At 41.7% G+C, this 19,106-nt stretch overlaps 4 protein-coding genes across 4 annotated transcripts; 2 read left to right on the plus strand and 2 right to left on the minus strand.

The window, feature by feature from the left end:
* Positions 1–1,747: 1,747 nt before the first annotated feature.
* LOC118241922 (hemoglobin subunit beta-2-like) lies at positions 1,748–2,451 on the minus strand. The gene is made up of 3 exons (XM_035529463.1): positions 2,357–2,451; positions 2,006–2,228; positions 1,748–1,876 (listed from the first exon to the last, which is right to left on the minus strand). Exons 1-3 carry the CDS (start codon positions 2,446–2,448, stop codon positions 1,748–1,750), a joined length of 444 nt encoding a protein of 147 aa, XP_035385356.1. The 5' UTR covers positions 2,449–2,451.
* Positions 2,452–4,664: 2,213 nt separating this feature from the next.
* LOC118241920 (hemoglobin subunit beta-like) lies at positions 4,665–5,469 on the minus strand. Its single transcript, XM_035529451.1, has 3 exons — positions 5,375–5,469; positions 5,062–5,284; positions 4,665–4,793 (listed from the first exon to the last, which is right to left on the minus strand). The coding sequence occupies exons 1-3, from the start codon at positions 5,461–5,463 to the stop codon at positions 4,665–4,667; spliced, it is 441 nt and encodes a 146-aa protein (XP_035385344.1). The 5' UTR covers positions 5,464–5,469.
* A 1,773-nt stretch (positions 5,470–7,242) lies between these two features.
* Positions 7,243–7,914, plus strand: LOC118241863 (hemoglobin embryonic subunit alpha-like). Its single transcript, XM_035529204.1, has 3 exons — positions 7,243–7,337; positions 7,476–7,683; positions 7,786–7,914. Exons 1-3 carry the CDS (start codon positions 7,243–7,245, stop codon positions 7,912–7,914), a joined length of 432 nt encoding a protein of 143 aa, XP_035385097.1.
* A 1,209-nt stretch (positions 7,915–9,123) lies between these two features.
* LOC118241862 (hemoglobin embryonic subunit alpha-like) lies at positions 9,124–9,794 on the plus strand. The gene is made up of 3 exons (XM_035529202.1): positions 9,124–9,218; positions 9,357–9,564; positions 9,666–9,794. The coding sequence occupies exons 1-3, from the start codon at positions 9,124–9,126 to the stop codon at positions 9,792–9,794; spliced, it is 432 nt and encodes a 143-aa protein (XP_035385095.1).
* The last annotated feature ends 9,312 nt before the right edge of the window (positions 9,795–19,106 follow it).

Raw genomic sequence — 19,106 nt, forward strand, 5'->3', positions numbered from 1 at the left:
GAGCGTTCCGTGACAAACAATAATTAAGAGCAAAACATAACGATCACTGCTCTGTAACAAATAATAAAGATATTTAATGACAAACCTACCATTACACAACTAGCTAGCTGTTTACATATACATGAACTAGATTGCTAGTCACTAAACTGATGTGCTTAGGTAATGAGACCTGCGCTATGCTAATAATAAAATTGGGATTCGTAACATTAATGACCTCTGGGATCCATAGTACGAAGTAGACCAAACCACTGCCAATGTTTGGAGGGGGGGCAACGCAAGCCTTCAAACCCAAAAACGATTTTTTTGCGTCTACAATTAGCATAAGTTCTTTCAATGAAATTCGCATATCTAAATATTTATAGAAAGAAAAAAAAACCAATACCAAGCAAAGTGGAAGCCCTCTATGTTGGAAGACTACTGCTGGACACTTTCTGAATGAGGGTGGTTTCCTCAAGTTGGAGGGTCAGTAGGTTGGGCGGACTGTCACCACAATAATCGTTTTCTTATCTTCTGTTTTTTCTGGACACCAGGCACAGCATGCTCAAAGCAGTTAAACATAGATATTACAGGAGGGGCCATTTGTTTTTCACATAGTAGATCCAAAGACATCCTAATGTCTTTGGTAATAATATGTGCAAAATAATATGTGCAAAAGAATACACAGAGGAATTGCTTTAATAAGTTCCCACATCTATAGCTGTACATAATAGGCTTCCATACATTTTTCATTCAATCCATCACTTCTGTCTAAAATCCACTCTTGTAATCCACCAGTCATGATGTAGTAAATATATGTGTGTGTGTATATATATATAAACCTTGGGGTAGACATTTCCAGGTTGTTCAAATCCCGAGTTATCTTAAATGAGAGGCTACATCAAATAGACGTTAAGCAACGGAACTGTCCAGTGCTGAACTACAAAGCATCTCACAGTGTCCCCTCCGTACCTAGGCTGGTGTTCCTGTAAGGCAACCAGGGACTGGCAGCGCTAGTTTGGTGTCTGCAGCCTATGCTAAATGTGAACAAACCGACACGTCTTTTCCGCTTCCCTTTCACACTAATACATGGAATCCGGAGTAACGATTAAAAAATGTGATTAAGTGTGTGCCCCTTAGTGTTGCTTCAGCGTTGAAGAGAGCTGCTTTAGAATAACTGTCATTTCTGTTTTGTGGCTATATCTGTTATAAAACAATATTAATAAAAATGTAACTGAAATGACTGCTTTGTGAGTACAATGTAAATGGCCAATTCACGTGGAAACTATTAACTCTTTAATACATAACTGATAGCACAACAATAAATCATCGATAAACCGGTAGGCTGTCTGGATTCTTTAGAGATTAACTTTTAACAAGCCAATTGCACAGAAATACTATTTTGAGCACGATTTATAAAAACAGTCAGTTTCTTTAAATGGAGAGTTGAATAGCAAACCAGTTCACTGGACTAGTTTGTTCTATTTATTCTATTTCTAGGTAGTAAACCTGGTCACTGGTTTGTTCGATTTGTAGATATCAAATATTTGCTCTGTTTTAAAAAGTGTTATCGTTTACCATGTCCGCGCATCAGCATTTGCATAGCACAAATTAAATCCACACTGCATCGCACACACGAACTACCGCAAGTCATCGTTGAGTACTGATTAGATGTTTATTTGCTTTCTATTATCAAATATAGGTTCGATTATAAAACGGAAAACTTAGTGGTACAAATGTTCATTTCTGTCCGACAAAGCGCACTGGGCGTCTACTGGTACTGCTTCCTGAGGGCAGCCATTACGACAGCCAGGAACTTCTGGAAAGCTGCCTGGACATCAGGGGTGAAGCTAACTCCCATTTTGGCGGCAACGACGATGGAGATGCAGTCACCCAACAGCTGTGTGGAAACAAAAAGGATTAAAAAATGAACAGAAGTGAATTTACAGAACTAATGATCAGAACATATAAACATTATGTGGCTATGCTATCCAAAAGGAAAAAAATTGATGAAATAAATCCAACGCACCCTGAAGTTGTCGGGATCCACGTGCAGTTTCTCGGAGTGCAGGACACTCAGTTCAGTGTAGGCGGCCTTGATGTTGTCCATGTTCTTCACGGCTCTCTCCAGACCGCGCAGTACAACTGCTCCGTGGGCGGCAACACTGGGGTTTCCCATGATGGCAGCGGCATTGTACAAGTTTCCAAATTTAGCGAAATACCTCTGGGTCCAGGGGTACACGACAAGACATCTGAGTGGCGAACAAACAAAAAATAAACGCATGCGAATTAGTTTCACAGTTAAGACGAAAATAATTGATTTCCCCAACAATCATACATAGTTATTGAAGTTACATATAAGCCTTTATTTGCATTCTACCTTGTCAGTGCATTATGACCCGCGGAATCGTAGTCAATCTTGGAGAAGATGTCCTGGATGGTAGCGCGCTCGAAATCTGTCCACTCAACCATGTTGCTGACGTTAGAGGCTTCTAAATATAATTTTGAGAAGGAACCCTGTAAATGCAGAGTCCTGGCCGCCTGCTTATATATGCGCTCTCCACCCCTCCGCTAGGATGGACTAGTCACGAAGGACTTTAATCAGATATGTTAATCTTCGCTTGAAATTTTGTGATGGTTCTTGGTAACCTACACACATGCAAAATTATTAACGGAAACTAATGCGAGAGGGTTTCATGTATATACTTCGCTCAATATCCGTGGGTAATGTCACTTGGAGGATTTTGACTTTTGCCGCATCTTTTTGTCCGTACGCAGTATAATCTCCCGTGTTAATGCCTGGTACTTGTTTCTACTTTATTTACACTCTATAGTGACAGTGAACAATGTACGAGTTAATACAACGGGTTTATTTTTGACTCAATTTATAGAAATAGTTAGAAGCCGAGATGCATCATTTTACAAATTTGCCGCTATATCCTCAGCTGTTCAAACTAAGAAATGTTGGCTAATATGACTTCCACGCCTTATTATAAGCTTTCATATAAGTTGTTTTGTGAACGTGTACCTCTTCGCAGTAATGGTGAATTCACAAACATTGCCATAGCTTACTTCGCTTTGAGTCTAAAATATTTTTAATAATACACTGATTCTATAACTACCACATCAACAATAATTAAGCATAGAGGATCACGTTTTTTTGAGAGGTCCATACTGTTGAAATGCGACTTGCTTCACATGAAGAGATTAACCACATATGTGCATGCCAGGCACTTCTGGTTCCAATCTTTTCGTTTCTCTTTACTTCAACGTTCCCTTGTTTTTACAGTACTGTCCTTAAACTCTATTCAGTACTTCAAAAATCTTACTCCTTCAACTTTGAAACATGGAACTCAAAATTAAGTAGGCCAACGTGATCGATGTTAGACGTATTGCTTTTGTTTACTCAGTTATTTCACTTTAATTTTATTTTTATACCCACTAAAACCCACTAAAACTAGATCTTCTCAGTCTACATTTTCCTTGGGTTTTGTTGTTAACCGTCTCTTTTTGGAGTTTATTCCAAGTAGTTTATGACAACTAGTTTACACATGAGATAGCCTACCACTCTGAATTTATTTTTGACTCTTTCTGAGTCTTTGACTTTCTCGATGCCTCTATCCGTACGCAACATTTTTATAGTGTACAGGTAGCAAATACACTAAAAACAATCATTTTAAAAGTAAGGGCATTGTCAAATCCTCTTAATTAACTTACAAACCGCACATTCGTGGTCAATAGCCGACGTCTCACAGAGAGCCTGACTAAACATGCTATACTAAGGTGGAAATGGTAGTTACGTACGCTCTAATTTAGCAGCTACATTTAATTGCATCACAACCAGACGCCCAGCTAGCAGCTACGAGCTGCTCTGAGGTCAGTCGAGAAGTAATTGTGTCGCTGCAAGTTTTTAGTTAGGATGCTACGATGCAAGTTTTTAGCAGAGTACCTTGGGTCGTATATTTTCACTCAGTTTCATAAGTGGAGATACGTGAGGAAAAACCCTACAGAGCCAGATTTCAGTGTTATCATATTTCGGTCTTGAAAAAGCGTTTCAGTCAAAGTAAATTTACAAAAATATAAGAATTTAGAGGGCGTAAAGAACTAGTTTGTGATTTTGATGGTGTAAACTTTTCAACAATAGGCATATTACTAATAAATATCACATCATTAACATTTAGTGTAAATTGTAGTAATTGTATCTCTGTGGAACTTGGAACTGTAAGGAAAAGTGCTATCGAGATGCTATTATGTTAGCATAAACGTAGGTTTGCGTTTTCGTAATAGTTAGAAATCTTAGGTGCTTTAAAGACAACTCTCAGTTCACATTACATATACTCCCATAAAAAGAAGCCGAATAATATTATATAACTGAGTTGACTTGGTTTGTTTAAAGTTAAAATCTGTATGAAAGGATAAATGAAAGTTATGGTTACCATACAACATGCAATCTGTGAGCCTGGTCAGATATTGTCTCGATTGGCAATTAAAAACAAGAATATTTAATAACGATTCCTTGCAAAAAAAGGAAAAAAAAGAAAAGAAAAAGAAAACAGGCAGACGCCCCATTTGTGAATTGATGAATACATTTTTATTCGATGTAACAAATTGTCTACTATTCATTGGGTATTACTTATTACCCTTGCAAATGCTTCTCTTTCACATCAGAGTAGAGATGTGTGTTTCCTTTAGTGGTACTGCTTTGCCAGCGCGGCGATGACGACCGCGACAAACTTCTGCCACGCGGCTTGGATGTCCGCAGTGAAAGCGCGACCAAGATGGGCAGCCACGACGATGGTAAAACAATCACCGAGGAGCTTTGAATGTGAAAATAAGAAGCACGTAAGCCCTGGCAGCTTTAATCAGCATTTATAAGCTTCTAATTGCTGTGCTTCTAACAACTAAACAACAAAAACTAAATGTCAGTTACTCTTGTTCTTCTCTAATATTAGGCCAGTTGAAATCAAAACGCTGAACCTTTTTCCTTTTTCTCTACATATAATTTTGTATTCGACCAATTAAACTGGACAAAACCCATCTGACCTGATATTAGGCAAAAATCAAGCAAAAGGATCGAAGACGTACCCGGAAGTTGTCTGGATCCACGTGAAGTTTCTCAGAGTGCAACACACTCAGCGGCGCGTAGGTGGCCTTGATATTATCCATGTTTTTCACGGCCAGACCAAGACCTTTCAGCACGACCTCACCGTGAGCTGCCACCTTCTTATTGCTCTTAATGGCCGCAGCGTCACTAAGGCTTCCGAAGCTACTGAAATACCTCTGAGTCCAAGGATACACAATAAGGCATCTGGGAAATAGATAAAAATATAATCGGTGAAACGGTATTCTAGCAATAGTAAATAACTTTTGTGGACCGAATTATTTATTCTAAACCTACCTTATTAAAGCTTTCTGCCCGGCCGCTGGCTTCAGTTTTCCCCAGATGTCCTGGATGGCCTTGCGTTCCGCGTCTGTCCACGCAACCATATTGATTATTTCAAGAGTTGCCACTTTGATAATGTGAGATCACCGATCAGAGTTATTTATATAAATCACTCCACCCAGTCACTGGCGTGAAATCCAACGAATCATTGAACCTTTCAAAATTATCAAACGACATTCATGCCGTTCAAAAATCTCCTTCTGCTCTTCGCTCTTATCAGCGCCAAAACATGAGCGCCATGACCTAACAGCCTTGGATGGAAAAATACAGAGAACGTACGTGGTTACTCTGCCCTGCGTTGTCCATGGGCTTTTCAGTTACACACTTAAAATACTCATTTGAAGCTAAATCTGAATTTGTAATGGATTTAGTAATGATTTGGTCATTATTTTTAAAATGCAGACAAACAAATAAACAAACACGCTTAGCTCAAACTTACCGCCTTCACTACTATTCAAATTCAAAACAAAAATAAAATAATCTAAAATAAATTAGAACAGTAAACATTGGAGAAATGGCACTATTTATTTCATACAGCTCTGTTTATTAAATGCACTAAATGCATTTCGTAGCGCACTTTTGCAGAAGCGGGCGATTTGCATCATGGAGATATGTGAGTAGAAGGAGTTATCACGTCCTAGCAGTGCTAAGGCGATGGCTTTAAAATAATGATTTGACCTGAGCGCGCTCCGGTGGCTTGCTTGGAGCTTGGCACAATAATTGCTTTGCTATTTCCTCAGTCAAAAGCTTCCAGAGATACTAAGTCAATGTATTTTGCAATGAACTGATTCTAAACTTTGTTGCCGCATGCCGTCATATGCTTCTGCGGGTTTAATCCAAGTTTTGTGTAGGTTGTTCGATCTCACTTCAGTTGTGTTTTACCAAGAAAGAATAATTCATCAAAATAATTAGTAGAGCGCACCAATAAGTCACAATTACTCTTGTGTCAGAAATTCAACTTTATCAATTAGAAAAACAAAAGTGTCTTAATTGTAGATATCTTTTAAAATGTATTTGTAAATGTATTTTAGTGCTATGAATTAATACAATAACCATGCGGAGAGTATATTGTAAAACGCCAATAGACGCTGAGGAGACTTAACAAGACTGTAATCAAGATTCTTGCGAGGTCGTGCCCATCGACAATAACTTTTGATAACTAACAATAAACATTCAAACACCCAGGCTTTCTTGGGAAGGTTTATCCTGATATGTTTAATTACCAAGTGAAATATAGCCTACTTGCCACCCGTTAATAAAAGCAAATCACTGTGTCCTGATTTCAGTGCCCAGTCTGCTATAAAAGTGATATAAAAATAAAATTACTGAACAAACGAAAGAAAAATAGCATGCGTGTAAAACAAAACAACTAAAACTAAAAATTAAAGATACATTTTCAATATTCTCAAAAAGGAAAACGGAAACAAAGCAAAATTTAGATCTGCATGTTAGCAAATATTTGCTCCCTTTGTATGCCAACATTGTCTTAGTAAAAAAAAGTGACACTTGATCTTCTGTAACCCCAGTAAGTAAATGCATAAAAAGAATGAATAAATACATGCAAATAACTGCTAGATCACTTTCATGACGTTTCTTAATTTCATCTTACCTGATTGTGTTAAATATTTTTGAGAAAGAGCATAGCTGGAACCTTATCTCTTGCAAGCACGCAAATTAAGTTTTATCTTTCATCTCTGGGATGCGTCCAAGCGGGCTCGTGGACGAGGTGGGTCCGGGGTGTGTCGGCTTCGGTTCGTCGTATAAAAGGGCTATTCACCTATCTGTCAGTTTACAGAATTCCTCTTCAGATCTATTCTTGAACCATGAGTCTTACTGCCAAGGACAAGGAGGTCGTCAAAGGCTTCTGGGCCAAGATCGCCCCGAAAATAGAGGACATCGGTGAAGATGCTCTGTCTAGGTAGATTGTTCAATTCACAAATCTCTATTTATTATTTATTTATTACTTGCTTAGATAGCTCTTTAGAACTGAATACTAACTCTAAGCAACATGTCCACGCAGTGCTGAGTACTCACTTCCTACATTATGTCCACGCAGGATGCTGGTTGGCTACCCCCAGACCAAGACCTACTTCTCCCACTGGAAGGACTTGAGCCCCGGCTCTGCCGAAGTGAGGAAGCACGGAAAGGTCGTGTTGTCTGGCGTGGGCGAAGCTGTAAAAACTATCGATGACCTGACCAATGGGCTGCTCAGACTCAGCGAGCTGCACGCTTTCCAGCTGCGCGTGGACCCAGCCAACTTCAAGGCAAGTTACGATCATTTTTTTTGTTGTTGTTGTTGTACAAGGACATTATCCTCATTATCCCTATAATGTTGTAATTGTACTCTTGTGTTTTGTTTTTTGCAGATCCTGTCCCACTGTTTGCTTGTGGTTCTGGCCATCAAATTCCCCGATGACTTCACTCCTGAGGTCCACGTGTCTATGGACAAGTTCCTCGGTGCTGTGGCCCTCGCGCTCTCTGAGAAATACAGATGAACAGTCGACCACCAGACAGACGCGAACACGCGTAGTGTGTCTTATTACAATCAGACAGACGAGAACACGCGTAGCGTGTTTTACAATCAGATAGACGCGAACACGCGTAGTGTGTCTTATTACAATCAGATAGACGCGAACACGCGTAGCGTGTGTTATTACGTTCAGATAGACGGTAACACTCGTAGTGTGTCTTAAGATCAATTAAATGACTTCGAATGATGTAATGATGTAATGTTGTTCGATCTCACTTCAGTTGTGTTTTACCAAGAAAGAATAATTCATCAAAAATAATTAGTAGAGCGCACCAATAAGTCACAATTACTCTTGTGTCAGACATTCAACTTTATCAATTAGAAAAACAAAAGTGTCGTAATTGTAGATATCTTTTAAAATGTATTTGTAAATGTATTTTAGTGCTATGAATTAATACAATAACCATGCGGAGAGTATATTGTAAAACGCCAATAGACGCTGAGGAGACTTAACAAGACTGTAATCAAGATTCTTGCGAGGTCGTGCCCATCGACAATAACTTTTGATAACTAACAATAAACATTCAAACACCCAGGCTTTCTTGGGAAGGTTTATCCTGATATGTTTAATTACCAAGTGAAATATAGCCTACTTGCCACCCGTTAATAAAAGCAAATCACTGTGTCCTGATTTCAGTGCCCAGTCTGCTATAAAAGTGATATAAAAATAAAATTACTGAACAAACGAAAGAAAAATAGCATGCGTGTAAAACAAAACAACTAAAACTAAAAATTAAAGATACATTTTCAATATTCTCAAAAAGGAAAACGGAAACAAAGCAAAATTTAGATCTGCATGTTAGCAAATATTTGCTCCCTTTGTATGCCAACATTGTCTTAGTAAAAAAAAGTGACACTTGATCTTCTGTAACCCCAGTAAGTAAATGCATAAAAAGAATGAATAAATACATGCAAATAACTGCTAGATCACTTTCATGACGTTTCTTAATTTCATCTTACCTGATTGTGTTAAATATTTTTGAGAAAGAGCATAGCTGGAACCTTATCTCTTGCAAGCACGCAAATTAAGTTTTATCTTTCATCTCTGGGATGCGTCCAAGCGGGCTCGTGGACGAGGTGGGTCCGGGGTGTGTCGGCTTCGGTTCGTCGTATAAAAGGGCTATTCACCTATCTGTCAGTTTACAGAATTCCTCTTCAGATCTATTCTTGAACCATGAGTCTTACTGCCAAGGACAAGGAGGTCGTCAAAGGCTTCTGGGCCAAGATCGCCCCGAAAATAGAGGACATCGGTGAAGATGCTCTGTCTAGGTAGGTTGTTCAATTCACAAATCTCTATTTATTATTTATTTATTACTTGCTTAGATAGCTCTTTAGAACTGAATACTAACTCTAAGCAACATGTCCACGCAGTGCTGAGTACTCACTTCCTACATTATGTCCACGCAGGATGCTGGTTGGCTACCCCCAGACCAAGACCTACTTCTCCCACTGGAAGGACTTGAGCCCCGGCTCTGCCGAAGTGAGGAAGCACGGAAAGGTCGTGTTGTCTGGCGTGGGCGAAGCTGTAAAAACTATCGATGACCTGACCAATGGGCTGCTCAGACTCAGCGAGCTGCACGCTTTCCAGCTGCGCGTGGACCCAGCCAACTTCAAGGCAAGTTACGATCAGTTTATTTTTGTTGTTGTTGTACAAGGACATTATCCTCATCATCCCTATAATGTTGTAATTGTACTCTTGTGTTTTGTTTTTTGCAGATCCTGTCCCACTGTTTGCTTGTGGTTCTGGCCATCAAATTCCCCGATGACTTCACTCCTGAGGTCCACGTGTCTATGGACAAGTTCCTCGGTGCTGTGGCCCTCGCGCTCTCTGAGAAATACAGATGAACAGTCGACCACCAGACAGACGCGAACACGCGTAGCGTGTCTTATTACAATCAGACAGACGCGAACACGCGTAGTGTGTCTTATTACAATCAGATAGACGCGAACACGCGTAGCGTGTGTTATTACGTTCAGATAGACGCTAACACTCGTAGTGTGTCTTAAGATCAATTAAATGACTTCGAATGATGTAAAATATGTTAAAAGTATTCGACTCTTTATTGGGAACAGCACTGCTGAGTTTGTGTCTTGCTGTATGTATTTAGACGTTAAGTTTCCGGTATTCTAAAGGTTATAAAAGCAGAAACTGATAATAGAGAAGAAAAAGCAAACGGAATAGGAACCTTTAATCCAGTGCAACACGTCTTGAAGTACACATTTGCTTTTGCCTAACACATACACGACATATAATAATGCTTAACACGGTTATAAATTCAGTTTAATATTACTACTGTGCACTGAGCATAAAATAAAATACACTACAGCACGACCAATCCAACATTTAATCTAAACGTTCCAAGTGTGTAGACTAAATGGAAATTTAGTTGCTTAACCTTCGAAGTACACTAATGAAAGTAACTAGAAAAACGAAGTGTTTAAGTGAATGACAGGAAATTTCGTAGACTAATTGTAATTCCTGTGATTAAACTTGTCGTGCACAAACCAGCACAGGCCCTCCTTATTTAGAACTGTCCTTTGCAGATACAGATTTATCACCGTATATGCATTGGCTACAACCCCCCCCACCCCATTCATTAATTGGTCTTTGTCAGGCTACGATCGATTATAATACATTTGCTAATATGATTCACAGTAAAAAAACAAACAAAAAAAAACTGTTGATATTTAAATATTTAAATATGACTACATAATTATAAACGTGTTTTGCATTGCAAATGAACGAATGAATTATATAAAAATAATAAATTAATCTGGATATGATTGAACGAACAAATAAATGAATAGTGTTACGACCCTGTCTAGGCTGGGAGGCCGTAACATAGGGTTTTGAGTATTACAACAGTAGAAATGAGTAATGGAAGGAATAACCAATGGAAGTTGACAGGAAATGTCTAGTGTATTTATAAGTTTTTGGTGTTTAAAGACAAGAAACTGGTGCAATCGCGTCAGGCGTGACCAAGGCCAACACAACAAACAAAACCACACTAGAAACAAAACGACAACTGACTAAGCTAACAAAAAAAAATGACTACACTGACTACACTGTTAGAAACAATGATAAACCCACACCCAGACAAAATGGCAGCCACTCCCTGCCACCAGTGTATAACAATATACAGGACAATATACCTACAAGAAACATATATTATCCAGCAATCAAACAAGGGGCAAAACAAACCATAAATCAAGGGGCAAATCCAAAGTTATACACAAAGTCTAGCAAACACAAGCTCAAAATATGGCAACAAGTCCAAACCAACAACATCAGACTCTTCTCCAATGAGCCCTAAGCTGAGCCCTTTGTCTTTTCATCTTCCTTTTATTTTGTGCTCTGCTCACTGGAAAACCTGGTGTGGTTCAGGATGGGGGACATGAGAGAGGAAGAGGCAAAACCTTGAACACAGAATGCAGACATACAGGCGGACATAACGCCCTCCCCCATAAGCGTGGACTTTCTCCCCAGAAGTTCTACATTAGGAAATAAATCAATACCCTCAAACATCAAATAAATCAAAAGCCCGGGACAGGGCATCTGCTACCACATTCTCACCTCCCTTTTTGTGTAGGATATTCAAGTTGAACCCCTGTACAATGAGGCACCAGCGCATAAGATGCTGGTTGGTTTTTGCCATATGCCTAAGAAAGACCAAGGGAATATGATCGGAATATGCTGGGTAACTGGGTGAGAACTGCCTCCAGTATAAACTTCAAAATGCTGCAGCGCTAACAAAAGAGCAAGTGTCTCTTTTTCTATGGTGCTGTATGCCAATTGATGTTTTACAAATTTCTTTGAGAAATGACAAACAGGGTGTTCTAAGCTTTGGGTATCCTCCTGTATGAGGACAGCACCAGCACCTACACCACTAGCATCAACCTCCAATATAAAGGGACATGAAAAATCAAGCACAGCCAGAAGAGGTGTATGGCATAACAATGCTTTAATAGCGTAAAAGCATCCTGGCACATAGGGGGCCACTCAAAGGGAACTTTCTCAAGAGTAAGTTTGTTAAGTGTCTCACAATTACAGAAAAATGTCTACAGAAACATCTGTAAAAACCAGCCATACCCCGAAAACGTCTGAGACTCCGTTTGTTGTCCGGGACAGGAAAGGTCAGAATGGCATGGACTTTGACATCCAAAGGACGAACGTTCCCATGGCCAACTAGTTTGCCCAAATATGCTACCTCACCCTTCCAAAATCACATTTGTCTATGTTTTAAACAAGTGAAGCATCCTGCATCATTCCAAAAACCATTTCTAATGTTTACAGGTGTTGCTCCCATATACGAGTATAAACAACTACATCATCCAGGTAGGCTTTACAATGTGGGACATCACCTAACACAATATCCATAAGTCACTGAAAGGTTGAAGGTGCATTTTTGAGACCAAAAGGCATAACCGTGTATTGCAGGAATTTATCAGGGGTGGCAAAAGCTGAAATGTCTGAGGTGCGAGGAGTAAGAGATACCTGCCAATAACCCTTTAGGAGGTCGAGCTTACTCACAAAATTATCAGATCCTATTCTGTCAACACAATCCTCCATACAAGGCATGGAGAATAAATCCTGCACTGTAATATCATTCACTTTACGATAATCTTTGCAAAAGCGAATGGTTCCATCAGGTTTCAGAAGCAAAAGACAAGGGGAACACCAAGGGCTGTTACTATGGATAGCTAAACCATTATCAAGCAGATATGTTGTTTCCTGTTCCAGCAAAGAACATTTACAGAGGTTTACTTGATAGGGATGTTGTTTAATCGGAGGGTGTGAGCGAACATCTATATCATGCTGTACAACAGTAGTACACGAAGGAATATCAGAAAATAGTGATGGGTATCTCTCAATCAAAGCAAGGAGGTCATCCCTAGCTAAGGGTAACAAGTCTGACATCTTCTCTGGGAGTCATCGTAGGGCTTCTAAGTTGGGTAGACATGCATACGGTAGACATTTACGAGCCAGGTGTAACCCGTCTTGCTCAGAGGAATACTCAGCAGCAACTGTAACTGTAGCCAGGGTACGAAGGATTGATGATGATGAGGAAACCACATCTCGATCCACATAGGGCTTTAGCAAATTAATATGACACATACATGTCTTTCATCTACGATCAGAGGTAGCCAAAACATAATTGATAGGGGACAATCTTTTCTCTATCACATAGGGACCTGCAAAACATGCACTTAAGGAAGATCCCAACATGGGCAAAAGGGCTAATACCTTGTGACCAACCTTAAATGAACGACCAACAGCTTTTCAGTCATAATTGCCTTCATAGCTACATGAGAGTCATGAAGATTTCGTTTGGCTAGTTGTCGAACAAAGTGCAATCGATTATGTAATTTGGCAACAAAATCACAAAGAGGGACATTATTTCAGGGACTGGATGAGAATCACTGGTCATATAAAACCTTCAATGGACCACACACTGTGCGTCCAAAAAGTAATGCATTAGGGCTGAACCCCAAAGACTCTTGAACTGTGTCACAGATAGCAAAAAGGAGCAGAGGAACACCTTCATCCCAATCTTTATCATACTCAGCATAGTAAGACTTCAGCATATATTTAAAAGTCTGATGGAACCTTTCCAATGCACCTTGAGACTCAGGGTGATATGCAGTGGAGAAGTGGTGGTGGATATTTCAAGTTCAAGTTCAGTTTATTTGTCACGTACATAGTCATACATGGTATAACTTGCAGTGAAATGGTTTTTGTGACTGCTCTGTCCAAGCTGAGGAAAGATATAGGGATGTATAAAGAAATATATATATACAAAAAAATATAACAATGTATGTACAATATATGTATAATATGTATATACACATATATCATATATAAATGTACAATGTCTATTTGAATACATGTGTATGTACAAAATGTACAATTCCACTTTACAATTTACAGTCCTGATGTATTTACATTATGGTGGTGGTCCCCACAGTTTATCAGTTGCCCTGATTCAGGGCCTGAATGGCCTGTGGGAAGAAGCTCCTTTTCAGTCTCTCTGTGTTGCACTTCAGGGAGCCAAAGCGCTTCCCTGACCTCAAATTGTTCGGATGGGTGGGGTCCTTTACAATCCTCCTGGCCTTGGTCTGGCATCTATGGTCTGGCATAGATGGTATGCAGGTCAGGAAGTTCCATATGAGTGATTTGCTCTGCTGAACATACCACTCTCACCCTAGTGCTTGTCTGTCTTGGTTGGTGCTGTTCCCAAACCAGACTGTGATGTTCCCTGTGAGGATGCTCTCAATAGTGCAGGTGTAGAAGTTCCGCAGAACCTTGGAGGGCAGTCCTCTCATCGCTGTCCGAGATCAGACCCATGACGACGGTATCATCAGCGAACTTGACAACGATGGTGGAGCTGGAAGTGGCCGCGCAGTTGTAAGTGTACAGTAAGTAGGGCAGGGGGCTTAGGACAACACTGAGGCGCTCCAGTGCTGAGGGTGAGGGTGGATGAGACACAGTTGCCCACCCGTACTGATTGCGGTCTGTCTGTTAGGAAGTTGGAGATCCAGTCGCACAGGGATGTATGCAGTTCTAGATCCTCCAACTTAGTAGTGAGTCAGGAGGGGATGATAGTGGTAAATGCTGAATTGTAGTCGACAGACAGCATTTTAACATAATTACCCCTCCCTTTCTCCAGGTGGGTCAGTGTGGTGTGGAGCAGATGTGCAATTGCATCATCAGTGGAGCGGTTGTGGTGGTATGCAAATTGCAGTGGGTCCATGGAGGTTGGCAGTGAAGATGTGATGAAGTCGCTGACCAGCTTTTCAAAGCACTTCATCATGACCGATGTGAGGGCAACAGGGCGGTAGTCATTGAGGCCGGAGGGTCGAGGTTTCTTTGGGACGGGGACCATGGTGGATCGCTTGAAGCCTGATGGGACGAGCATCAGGAAAAGTTTGAAGATGTCAGTGAATACCAAGGCTAGCTGGTCTGCACAGGCTTTGAGGACTCTACCGCAGATATCATCTGGTCCCGCTACCTTCCTGGTATTCACGCTTTTAAACACTCTCCTCACATCACTCTCCGTGATGATGAGAGGGCGCTGTTCTATGGTGGGCTCTGCGCATGTGCTGTTGGTTGCGCTGATAGCACCATTAGCATTGTTAGCGCTAGCACTGTTAGCATTAGCACTGCTAGATGTAGCCTCGAAGTGAGCAAAGAACGTGTTTAGCTCATTTGCCAGAGAATCATCCACGCTCATCTGTCCAGAGCGTGGGCTCCTGTAGTCCGTGATCATCTGTAGTCCATGCCACAGGGATCTAGAGCCACTCTGCTGGAACTGTGTCTCTAGTTTCCTCCCCTAGCGCTGCTTCGCCTCTCTCACCGCCTCGCGCACTCCCTGCATACACCACAGACTTGTACTCATCCATGCGCCCGCTGATGATCCCCGCGTTGTAGGCAGCAGTGCAAGAGTTCAGAGTCTCGTGGATGGTTTTGCCCACCCAGGGCTTCTGGTTGGGAAAATTTCATGATGGTGGCTCTTGGAATCGTATCGTCCACCAGTTTCCCAATAAACCTTACTACTGCCTCCATAAACTTGCTGACATCATCAGTGCTGTGCCGGAACATGTCCCAGTCTGCATCATCCAGAGCAGCCACCGATTTGTGTGTCCAGCGCGCGAATTCCCTCTGAACCGGAGCTTCCCATTTCAGCCTTTGTTTATATTTTGGTAGGAGGAAGATGGCGGCATGGTCCGACTTACCACATGGTGGATGAGCTAGTGCCTTGTAGCTGTCCTTGTATGGGGTGTAGCAGTGGTCTAGTGTCCTATTTCCCCTAGTGGGGAAGGTTATGTGCTGATAAAGTTTGGGCACTGCACGCTTGAGGTTAGCGCTGTTAAAATGCCCAACCATGATAAGTGCAGCGTCCCGGTGTTTTGCCTGAAACTGTGTGAGAGCCCCATGAAGTTCCCACAGTGCAGTGTCCATGTTGACCTGAGGTGGGATGTAAACGATGTTGACAATGACCGAAGTGAACTCTAGAGGAAGGTAGAAAGGACGAAACTTGAGGGCGAGCAGCACCAGGTTGGGTGAGCAGGAGCGGGCAGGAGTAATAACATTAGCATTATTGCACCAGCTGTTGTTTACCATCACACACACCAAACCGTCTCTCCACTTCCCCGAATCTGCTGTCCTGTCCATGCGGTGAACCGAGAAGAACTCGGCCGGCTGGATAGCGTGGCTCGGTACCGCTGTGTTCAGCCATGATTCGGTGAAGTATAGGAGTTCGCGAATGACCTTCTGGAACTTTTTCCTGACAAGGAGGTCATCGAGCTTGTTGTCCAGAGACTGTTCCTGACGCCGGCTCGCTTTCCTCAAGGCCGTTTACTTGTGTCGCATCCTTTGTTCTCCCTCAGGATCTCCGTCAGCCATATTGGGACTGGAGTTAGAGACGGCTTGATGTGAGTGTTATGTAGACTAAGAGAAATAAGAGCATCTCTGCTGTATGTGATGCACATTGTGGTGTAGAAAGAAGGGCTGTGGAGATATCAGGGATAGCAGGAAGAGCGAAAAGAGCAAAGAAGATAGCGAAAAGAGCGAAAAAAGTGCCAAGTGTGGACGGAGCAGTCGTCATGGCAGCCGACCTCACCGAAAATTAGTCCCTGTGGAGGAAAAATCAATAGGACTCGAGCCAGATGTGCAGATGAGCAAGCTTTATTGGTTCTGTCCCTTATGCATCGAGGGAGAGAAGCCTCAAACTTCTCTCTAACATGAGTTCACATACCCCCACCATTCCCCATTGTTCTCTCATGAGCTAATCTCGTGACTCCAGGTGTCCGTGAACATTCTTTCCTGCTAAAAACAAGTTGTTACTCCCTGCTGCTGCACCCTGCCCAGCAATAGTTAAGCGATAACTGTCATACTCCATCACTTCTCTATTCTGCCTTTCTTGCAGACTGGTTGAGATGAGGGCAAAGGTCACATAAAGGTCACATATTCCTTAGTCCTCCTTTAAGCAAGCATTAAGAAGTTTCCCTCACAGTCCCTCTGTCAGATTGGATACATTTAGGTAGGCCAAAGGTAGTACAGAACTTAATCAATGCTTTAATCACAGCTTTAGATTTAAGTGAACGAAGGAGGATAACTTCTGGGTACCTAGTGGTGGTGCACATTAAAGTCAACATGTAATTATGTCCTGCCCGTGTCTTTGGCAGAGGACCTACACAATCTATGAGAACTAGTTCAAAGGGTTCACCCACCACAGGAATTCGAACCAAAGGTGCAGGGGGAATAACCTGGGTTGGTTTCCCAACCAGTTGGCATGTATGGCAAGACTGACAGTAGTTTAATACATCTTTTCAGATTGACAGCCAAAAGAAATGTCTCAAAATCCCCTGTGTGGTCTTTGCTGGGTGATCATGTGCTAAAAACAAGGTATGGGCATGGTATTTAGCTGGTACCACTATTTGCTACTCTACGCTAGGGTCAGTCAAAGACCATTTTCACATTAACACTTCATTTTCAATGTAATACTCACTGGTATATCCTGTAGCTTTTTCTCCTTGTTTATCTGTGAGGGTCAAGCAATGTAAAAGGGTGCTATCTGCCCTCTGAGCCACAGCCAGCTCCTTTTGTGACATGAGATCTGGCATCTCAGGATCAGGAAAAATGGGCACAACTTTTTCTTTAGGCGCTGCAAACACAGGTTCATCATCACCTACTGGCACATCACACATGGATGCTCCTTTCAGGGGAACCACATCACCGAGTTTCTGTGCCTGAGCATGGGTCAAAACACAAGCAGGAAATGTGCCTAATGTCTCTTGTGCAGACTCATTAACCTCCACAGGATTCTCTATTACCTCGGGCACAGGGTACACCATACCACCAGCTATGTCATTACCTAAAATGAATGATACACCACGGACGGGCAGTTCAGATTGTACCGCCACTTTAGCTGGCCCTGAATACACACTTGAATGTAGGTACAGATTATGTACAGGGAGCCTCATAATACTTAGTCCTACACCCTGCACCAACACATCATTATCACTGTATGTGTCTGACGACAATGGCAACATACTTCCCAATATCAGGGACACAGCAGCACCAGTATCTCTTAATCCCATGATTGGCCATTGTCCCTCATCATCATCATCATCATCAGTGAGAGAGACAGAAGTTTGGAAAATAAAGGACTGAAAAGGAAGTTCTACACATTCAATTGTATCTGAGGGTAGAACATTCATCACATTTATTTTCTTAGCTGCTCTTGCTGCTTTACGCTGTAGGGCCAGACAAGATGCATTGATGTGCCCTTTTTCATGACAATAAAAACAATTCCCTTGTTTCCACTGTGGGAAAAGAAACAGGTGCTCGTGGTGGTTTCAGGGTTTTGCGGGGACTAGGACTAGGCAGATTTGTAGTTGAACAGGTATGCAGAGCACACTCAGTTTTGTGAGTTAGAACAAATTCATCCACCATAGTAGCAGCAGAGGTCACTGTGCTCGCTTTCTGCTTATTCAAGTAAACAACAACTGTATCTGGGAGACAATTTTACTCTTCAAGTAACATCAGCTCTTTTAGCTGGTCGAATGTTTTCACACTACTTGTACTACACCACATCTCAAATAAACAGGTTTTCTCCCTTGCAAACTCTGTATGTGTCTGGTTGGGGGATTTTCTCAAATGCTGAAAATTCTGCCTATAGGCTTCTGGCACCAACTCATAAGCACGCAGTATTGCAGCTTTCATAACATCATAGTTAAAGCTCTGCTCTAAAGTTAATGATGAGCAAACCTCTTGTGCTTTTCCCACTAACTTGCACTGGAGCATGAGTGGCCAAAGATCCTTAGGCCAATTTAATGCTGTGGCAATACGTTCAAACAAATATGCATCTACCTCATCATCCCGAAATGCTGGTACCAAACTTATCTGCCCGCTGATGTCAAATCCATGTGCCACTGGTGTAGCGGATACAGAAGTAATGGGCGATCTTGGCAGGCATGGTTTTGGTACCGGGGTACTGCTGTTAGCCAAGCCATCTGGCATAGGGGAGGAGAATAGGACCCTCCAGACCCATGCTCTGCCTCCGGATCGCTACCTCCTTAACCTCAAGCTGTAAGGCCCGCACTCAGTAGCTCTGTCTCACGCTCCTGCCTCTTGATTTCCAGCTCCACTTCCTT

The sequence above is a fragment of the Electrophorus electricus genome, chromosome 8, assembly GCF_013358815.1.
Source record: "Electrophorus electricus isolate fEleEle1 chromosome 8, fEleEle1.pri, whole genome shotgun sequence".
Classification (NCBI taxonomy): Eukaryota; Metazoa; Chordata; class Actinopteri; order Gymnotiformes; family Gymnotidae; genus Electrophorus; species Electrophorus electricus.

Coding starts and splice junctions, on each gene's coding strand:
- LOC118241922 (XM_035529463.1), bottom strand. CDS start 2,448: ATGGTTGAGTGGACAGATTTCGAGCGCGCTACCATCCAGGACATCTTC. Junction 2,229..2,356: donor GGTCATAATGCACTGACAAG/GTAGAATGCAAA, acceptor TTCGCCACTCAG/ATGTCTTGTCGTGTACCCCT. Junction 1,877..2,005: donor TGGATCCCGACAACTTCAGG/GTGCGTTGGATT, acceptor GTTTCCACACAG/CTGTTGGGTGACTGCATCTC.
- LOC118241920 (XM_035529451.1), bottom strand. CDS start 5,463: ATGGTTGCGTGGACAGACGCGGAACGCAAGGCCATCCAGGACATCTGG. Junction 5,285..5,374: donor GGGCAGAAAGCTTTAATAAG/GTAGGTTTAGAA, acceptor TCTATTTCCCAG/ATGCCTTATTGTGTATCCTT. Junction 4,794..5,061: donor TGGATCCAGACAACTTCCGG/GTACGTCTTCGA, acceptor TCACATTCAAAG/CTCCTCGGTGATTGTTTTAC.
- LOC118241863 (XM_035529204.1), top strand. CDS start 7,243: ATGAGTCTTACTGCCAAGGACAAGGAGGTCGTCAAAGGCTTCTGGGCC. Junction 7,338..7,475: donor GGTGAAGATGCTCTGTCTAG/GTAGATTGTTCA, acceptor ATGTCCACGCAG/GATGCTGGTTGGCTACCCCC. Junction 7,684..7,785: donor TGGACCCAGCCAACTTCAAG/GCAAGTTACGAT, acceptor TGTTTTTTGCAG/ATCCTGTCCCACTGTTTGCT.
- LOC118241862 (XM_035529202.1), top strand. CDS start 9,124: ATGAGTCTTACTGCCAAGGACAAGGAGGTCGTCAAAGGCTTCTGGGCC. Junction 9,219..9,356: donor GGTGAAGATGCTCTGTCTAG/GTAGGTTGTTCA, acceptor ATGTCCACGCAG/GATGCTGGTTGGCTACCCCC. Junction 9,565..9,665: donor TGGACCCAGCCAACTTCAAG/GCAAGTTACGAT, acceptor TGTTTTTTGCAG/ATCCTGTCCCACTGTTTGCT.